The following is a 7436-nucleotide window of genomic DNA, read 5'->3' on the forward strand; positions in this document are numbered from 1 at the left end:
ATTATTATTGTTGTTATTATTGTTGTTATTATTATTATTAGTAGTAGTAATAGTAGTAGTAGTAGTAGTAATTGAGCTTGATTAATATTCAAACAATAGTCTGAGGTGTAGAATATTTCTGAGAGGTAAACTACAGTAAAATTTACACTCTTTATTTATTAGAATGAAGTAAAGAAGATGCGAACCTAATTTTATTGTACTTGTGCACCGACAATGAATTAGTTTTAATTCTACACTGTTCTGTTCTATACAATGCTGACAGTGAACCATTTTAATCACCACTAACCTCACAGCTCTGCTCACTGAGATAACCTCATTAATTACGCAGCTATTCATTAATCAATCAATTTTTATTTGCTTAATCACTGAAATCGGAATAAAATACACATTTATACAAATACACAGTATAAACATTTAGCTGTAACAGTTGGTTGTGTGTGTGTGTGTGTGTGTGTGTGTGTGGGGTGGTGGTGTTGGGGGGAGAGGGGGTGGAGTGAACTTCACCGTTCTTTATACCGCAGGGAAAAGAGAGTTTCAGTTTTTTTCGCGCGCTTGATGTGAGTTTGAATTCCCGCGTATTTAGATTTGTATTCTTTGTCCGGTGTTAAAGCAGAAACACCATGCACGCGCTCCTGCACGCCGTTATTTTGCTCTGTGTGCTCGGTTCTGTTCCCGGTGCTGTAATTAATTCCTCGGTGGCCGGTGAGTCCGCGCGCACTTTCCCGGTGCTCACCGTGAACTATGAGCGCGTGCGTAAACCGTTCGAAGTGTGTCTGTGGATCCTGTTGGCCTCCTTAATGAAGCTCGGTGAGTTTATTCATCACACATTCATGATAATGAAATATTCATGAATATATTAATGAAATACTTTAATATGAATAATTAAACCAGAATGTAATTGGTCTTAATTTGTTTATTAATTATTTATAACAGCAATATTGCAGCTCAGGAATCATTAATGCACACAATCTAATACATCATCGTTTCTATAGTAACAGCTCATTTACATTGACCTGTACACATAAATAATGTGATCTTTAAATAATGATTTAGAGCTGGAACACAGTGTGATCAGTGTAGGTATAATTGGTGATTTCTCATAAACCTGGACAGAGAGGAGTTGTTGTGAAGTGTGATAGTGTGTGTGTGTGTGTGTGTGTGTGTGTGTGTGTGTGTGTGTGTGTGTGTGTGTGTGTGTGTGGTGCAGTGTGTCTTATTTCTCACAGTGTGATAATAAAATAAAGAGAGAGGGAAAATAAAGCCTCAGTATCAGGAAGAGTCAGTTGTGGAGCTCCACCCAACTCAGACTGATAACACACACACACACACACACACACACACAGACTTGAACATGCATGTTATACCTTGACACTGTAAACATTAAATGAGAAATTAATGTGAAACTTTTGGGACTTTATAATAAACGTGTATTAAATGTAAAAACTGTTCTACACACAGAGGAGAATTATTATTGGCTGTCTTACTAAAGATGAATGAATGAATTATAGCAGCAGATTGTACAGGATGGACAATGTGTAATATGCACATATCTTTATTTTATTTTATTTTTGTAATCTTTCTATCACAATAAAATTCTTTCTGATTCTGATTCCCACAAATGCTTCATTAATAGTGACCTGTAGAATGTTTTGTTCCACCAGTTAACTGAACAGATATAAAAATAAAACCTACCTCCCAGTGGGAATTCCTCAATAACATGTCATCTTAAGGATGAAGTCATCTTCTGCTGCTGGTGAAGACTTTAGCTACTGTTTGGTGAATTACGCCCAAGTTCAAGTGGTTAAGGCCATGTGTTGTTGATTGGGGTTGAAGCCCCAGCACTGCCAAGCTTCTGATTGTCCCTGCTCCAGTGGTGCTGTATGATGTCTGTCCCTGTGCTCAGACCACAACCTCCACAGATATGTGAAGAAAGAATTTCACTGTGCTGTAATGCAGACGTCACAAAATAAAGTCTCTATTTTAGTCGTTTTTTCAGTGCACTCAGGCTTTTTTTTTATCTGTTTGGTTCTCAGGGTTCCATGTCATCCCTGGGTTCTCACGATTTGTCCCTGAGAGCTGTGTGCTGATCATGGTTGGTCTGATAGTTGGAGTTCTCATTAAGCTCATGGATGAAACACTTCCTGTTTTGGACACCGAGCTTTTTTTCCTGTGTCTCCTTCCCCCTATCATACTGGATGCTGGATATTTCCTCCCTCTGCGCCTCTTTGGTGAGAACATGGGCTCCATCTTGGCACTGGCAGTGCTGGGAACACTCTGGAACTCTGTATTTGTTGGGGTAGTGTTATACGGAGTGTGTAAAGTGATCGGGGTCCAGATGGGTGGCGTCAACCTGCTTTCTTGCCTGCTGTTTGGTTCCATCTCCTCTGCTGTGGATCCAGTTGCAGTTCTTGCTGTTTTTGAGGAAATTCATATTAATGAGCTCCTTCACATTCTGGTTTTTGGAGAGTCGCTGCTTAATGATGCTGTTACTGTGGTGAGTGGTTATAAGGTGAAGTCAGTGGATGAGAGGTGTGGTGAGGGGTGATAAAGGTTCTGTGTGTGGTGTTTCTCTAGGTATTGTACCACCTTTTGGAGGAGTTTGCAGGCAGAGACAAAGTGGAGTTCAGTGATGCACTACTGGGTGTGCTGAGTTTTCTGGTGGTGGCACTGGGGGGCATCATTGTGGGCGTGGTTTATGGCATCATGGCAGCTGTCACCTCTCGCTTTACTACACATTCACGTGTCATCGAGCCGCTTTTCGTGTTCCTCTACAGCTACCTGGCATACCTGTCGTCTGAGGTGTTCCATCTCTCAGGCATAGTGGCGTGAGTTATTAATTTCTATATACTGTATATTGCAAAACTTTATTCCGATCAGGACGCTTTAATATACTCTGTGTGTGTGTGTGTGTGTGTGTGTAGTCTCATTGCATGTGGTGTGGTCATGCGGCCCTACGTGGAGGCCAATATTTCCCACAAGTCCTACATCACTATAAAGTATTTTCTGAAAATGTGGAGCAGTGTGAGTGAGACTCTCATCTTCATCTTCCTTGGCGTTTCCACGGTAGCAGGACCGCACCACTGGAACTTTGTCTTCATCATCTTCACCATCATCCTCTGCCTCATCTCCCGTATACTGGGTCAGCTCTCTCTCTCTCTCTCTCTCTCTCTCTCTGTGTGTGTGTGTGTGTGTGTGTGTGTGTGTAACTTATTCATTAGTCAGTTTTTGTGTCTGTCTGTAGGAGTGGTGGGACTGAGCTTCATCATGAATAAATTCCGCATGGTGAAGTTAACAGGTAAAGACCAGTTCATTGTGGCCTACGGTGGCCTGCGGGGAGCCATTGCTTTCTCACTGGCCTTCCTGCTCTCCAGTGAACACTTCCCAATGAAGAACATGTTCCTCACTTCCATCATCACACTCATCTTCTTTACAGTCTTTGTTCAGGTGTGTGTGTGTTTGTGTGTGTATCACCATCACAAATCATTAGATATCAACAGTAAAGGCAGAGAAGAGAGAAGAACCAGGAAATGGGAAACCATCAAGAACATTAAAATGTACAGGAGGTTTGTAAACTATGGAGATAAGAGAGAATTAGAGGAACATAAAGAGCTTGGTATATACCACCTCACAGTGTTTAACTCCACCTCTAGAGGGCACTCATGTCTCACCTTGTCATGTTAATGACATAAATAATCCTCTTGAATGAATGAATTTTCATGTGTTTATTTTCTTGAACAGGGAATGACGATCCGCCCACTGGTGGAGCTTCTGGCAGTAAAGAAGAAAGGTCACACCAAGTTTACAATAAATGAGGAAATACATACACAGGTAATTATTTCCTGTTAAAATAGCAGCTGATTGGTCATTAGATGTTGATTAATTGTCTATAAAAGCAGCTGTAACAGTAGTTCAGAGTTTCTCAAGCAGCAGCTCATTAACAGGGACATTAACACTTTACAAACATGTTGATATGGTGACGTTTTCTCTACAGACACATTTCTGTAACATGTACGGAAGGAGTCTCCATGCAGTCAGAGATAACAGTCAGAGATAAAGGTGTAACGTTATGATTTTCAGTAAGATTATAAAGTGTATGTTTATATTATTGTTTATATCCAGAAAAGAGAGAATAAAGAGAGGCTAGTGCGGAACGAGTGTTTATAGCTGCTATAAGTGACGACAAGGACTAACTTGTTTCAATTATGTTTTACATTAAATGTAATAATCAAGTACAGTTTGTTATTCATAAATAACATAAATAACATAAATAACATAATTAAGGGGAAGTCATGGCCTAAAGGTTAGAGAGTCTGACTCGTGGGTTCGAGCCTCAGGCCGGCAATACCACGACTGAGGTGCCCTTGAGCAAGGCACTGAACCCCCCAACTGCACCCCGGGCGCCGCAGCATAAATGGCTGCCCACTGCTCCGGGTGTGTGTTCATGGTGTGTGTGTTCACGGTGTGTGTGTGTGTGTGTTCACTGCTGTGTGTGTGCACTTTGGATGGGTTAAATGCAGAGAATGAATTCTGAGTCTGGGTCACCTTACTTAGGCGTATGTCACGTCACTTTAAAAATAAATAAACTTGGTAATAATTCAATAATTATGATAAAAAAGAAATAAAACAGTTGTGGGTTTGTTGTTTTAGGAATCAAATATGATTTGTGGTGATAACGGTATCTCTGCTTCAACACACCACACATCACATTTTACTTAAACAGCACAACATGTGAGTGTGTGTGTGTGTGTAGTTTCTTGACCATGTGCTGATAGGTATCGAGTGTATCTGTGGTATTTATGGACACCTTCACTGGAAAGACAAGTCAGTAACACACTGAACACCATCAACAATGTTACGATGAAAATAAAAGTTAGGACAGGATGAAGCTGTCATGTCCTTTCATGTCCTGTGTGTCTCAGACTGACCCGGTTTAATAAGCACTACATGAGGAAGTGGCTGATTTCAGGAGACAGGTCTAAGGAACCACAGCTCATCTCCTTCTATAATAAACTGGAGATTAAACAGGCACTCCAAGTGGCCGAGAGTGGAACTGCAGCCAGGTTAAAACCGTCACTGCCCCCTGCTGCATCATTACTGTGAGTAACACACACACACACACACACACACACACACACAGAAAAGCTATTGATTATACACAGATACACACCCTATAAAATACAAATATTAAAATGTGTGTCTTTACAGGAATGTTCAGAGTGAGAGGAAGAACAAGATGAAGATCACAAAGGAACAAGAGGCAGCAATACGGAACATTCTTAGAGCAAACCTACAGAAACCACAGCAAAGGGTGAAATACACACACACTAACACACGCATGCACGTGCACACACACACAAACACACGCATGCACGCGCACACACACACAAACACACGCATGCACGCACACACACACACACTTAGTATTTCTCAATTCTGCTGTGTGTAGATGCGTTCTTACAGTAGACACACACTGCTGCTGGAGGAAGAAAAGGTGGAGTGGCGTGAGGTTTGGCTTCACAGACAGAGAGCACAGATGGAGCGGAGGGTGAGGATCAACTCATGTTTATATTAACATATCCACCCACCCACAAATCTAAACTCCACCCAAATGTTTAAACTCCACCAATGTGTGTGTGTGTGTGTGTGTGTGTGTGCACTTTCCCACAGATGAGTCACTATTTGACTGTTCCGGCTAAAAGGAGCTCCCCCCCGATGAGGAGAGCAAACCACATCTTCAGTAAGTAAACAGAAGCATTTGGCCATTTTATAACAGAACTAGAATCTGAACTTTAAAATAAATTAAAAGAAAAAGATGAACGTTAAAAACAGAAATGGAAAAAAAGCAAAATCAGTCCTAAAAAACACCTCGAGTCTAAAACTCGAGGGAAAATAAATCTGATTTAAAACAAGAACCAAAACAGAGAATTTAAAAAGGTCTAAGTCTTATTAGTTCTACATAATCTTTAGTAACTTAACTAAAATCTGAGATGAGAGGAAAGCAGTAAAGGATCCAAAAGATCACATGAAGCAAGACGTCGTCCCTCTTTGGCATGTGTGAAGATCTCTCAGGAGGAGCTGGAGTTTGTGCCTCAGAAAAAAATGCAATTGAATGAATAACTGGATGAAAGTAAAAAAAACCTAAAATAAAATTAGTTACAGATTAAAAACTAGAAAAAAGAAACTGAATAAACAACTAGAACAAAGTTTTGAACCAGAACCTAATCCAGATTAAAACATTGTGACATCTGAGTTTGTGTCAGTGGAAAGTTTATGGCACTGATGATGTCACACACTGTAAAAGTTCTGGATGTTTTTTTTTCCACCAGATGAACCGAGCAGGACTGCAGTCGATGACATCACCATCAGTACAGAGCTGTGCTCCACTTCTACAGACTTCGAGGTGCAGAAACCTCAAAATATAATCAACCAGGAAGTGAGCAAAATTGAGGAGGAAGATGAGGATGACTATGATTCTTCTCATGAGTGCATTGCTCCAGGAGTCAAGGAACACAAAACATAATGTTCTGATGAGAATAAATAATGAATTAATGCACATAATCAGAACTACACCTGAGAGTGCTGTGTGTTTACATGACTGGTGTGTGTGTGTGTGGTATGTAAATGAATAAAATATGTAACAATAATATAATATAGAAAATCATGTTGTGGATCAAATAAAAGAGTTTGACATTTTACTCATTTTTATAGTAAATGTTTAGAGAAGTAAAAAAGTTAAAACTGTTCAGATCAGAGTTCAGTAACAGCACTGTGTAGTTACACGGAAACATTCAGGTCACTAATTGGCCTCTAATGATGTGTGTTCTTCCCTCAGGAGAGGTCATGACTCAAGACTCAGAGTCAGAATGATACTGTATGTGTGTGTGAGTGTGTGTGTGTGTGTGTGAGAGTGTGTTCTAATGAGAATCACTGTACCCAAAGGATGTGATTAAGATGAAAACAACAAACACACTTGAGTAATAAGGAGAGTGTGTGATGAGCAGGACAGAGTGTGTGTTGATCAGAGTGTGTGTTGAGCAGAACTTGTGTGTTGATCAGAGTGTGTGTTGAGCAGGACGTGTGTTGATCAGAGTGTGTGTTGAGCAGGACGTGTGTGTTGAGCAGGACGTGTGTGTTCTGAGCTTCTCTCTTGTCATGGCTGTGGATTTTAGTGGAACGTGGCAGATGTACGAGCAGGGAGACCCTGAGGAGTTTCTCAAATCTGTGTGTGAGTTTCTCCATCATTCTTCACTAACAGTGATATTTATTCTGATCTTTTGAGTGAAATTCAGCTACAGACTGAGGTTTATGTTCCAGAGAAACTTTCAGTTTACAAAAGTTATAGCTTTACCTGTGACTATTACTATGTGCTGACACTTTAGACTCCTAACACACATTATTTATTGTTCATGTTGAGTGTAAGCTGTCACTGTGTATGA

General features: G+C 40.4%; 2 protein-coding genes across 2 annotated transcripts in view; both read left to right on the plus strand.

Moving 5' to 3' along the window:
• Nucleotides 1-528: 528 nt before the first annotated feature.
• Nucleotides 529-6695, plus strand: slc9a1b (solute carrier family 9 member A1b). Its single transcript, XM_060887074.1, has 12 exons — nt 529-807; nt 2034-2494; nt 2575-2825; nt 2922-3139; nt 3242-3444; nt 3739-3828; nt 4751-4821; nt 4920-5096; nt 5206-5308; nt 5447-5545; nt 5668-5737; nt 6327-6695. Exons 1-12 carry the CDS (start codon nt 621-623, stop codon nt 6518-6520), a joined length of 2124 nt encoding a protein of 707 aa, XP_060743057.1. The 5' UTR covers nt 529-620; the 3' UTR covers nt 6521-6695.
• Nucleotides 6696-6828: 133 nt separating this feature from the next.
• The window catches only part of fabp10b (fatty acid binding protein 10b, liver basic), a 2445-nt gene continuing 1837 nt past the window's right edge, over nt 6829-7436 (plus strand). Inside the window, exon 1 of the mRNA XM_060887075.1 lies at nt 6829-7225. Coding sequence (XP_060743058.1) covers nt 7153-7225 — 73 coding nt within the window. The 5' untranslated portion in view covers nt 6829-7152. The remainder of the gene's footprint in view (nt 7226-7436) is intronic.

This window comes from Tachysurus vachellii, chromosome 14 (assembly GCF_030014155.1).
Source record: "Tachysurus vachellii isolate PV-2020 chromosome 14, HZAU_Pvac_v1, whole genome shotgun sequence".
Lineage (NCBI taxonomy): Eukaryota > Metazoa > Chordata > Actinopteri > Siluriformes > Bagridae > Tachysurus > Tachysurus vachellii.

Coding starts and splice junctions, on each gene's coding strand:
- slc9a1b (XM_060887074.1), top strand. CDS start 621: ATGCACGCGCTCCTGCACGCCGTTATTTTGCTCTGTGTGCTCGGTTCT. Junction 2,495..2,574: donor TTAATGATGCTGTTACTGTG/GTGAGTGGTTAT, acceptor GTGTTTCTCTAG/GTATTGTACCACCTTTTGGA. Junction 5,309..5,446: donor TACAGAAACCACAGCAAAGG/GTGAAATACACA, acceptor TGCTGTGTGTAG/ATGCGTTCTTACAGTAGACA.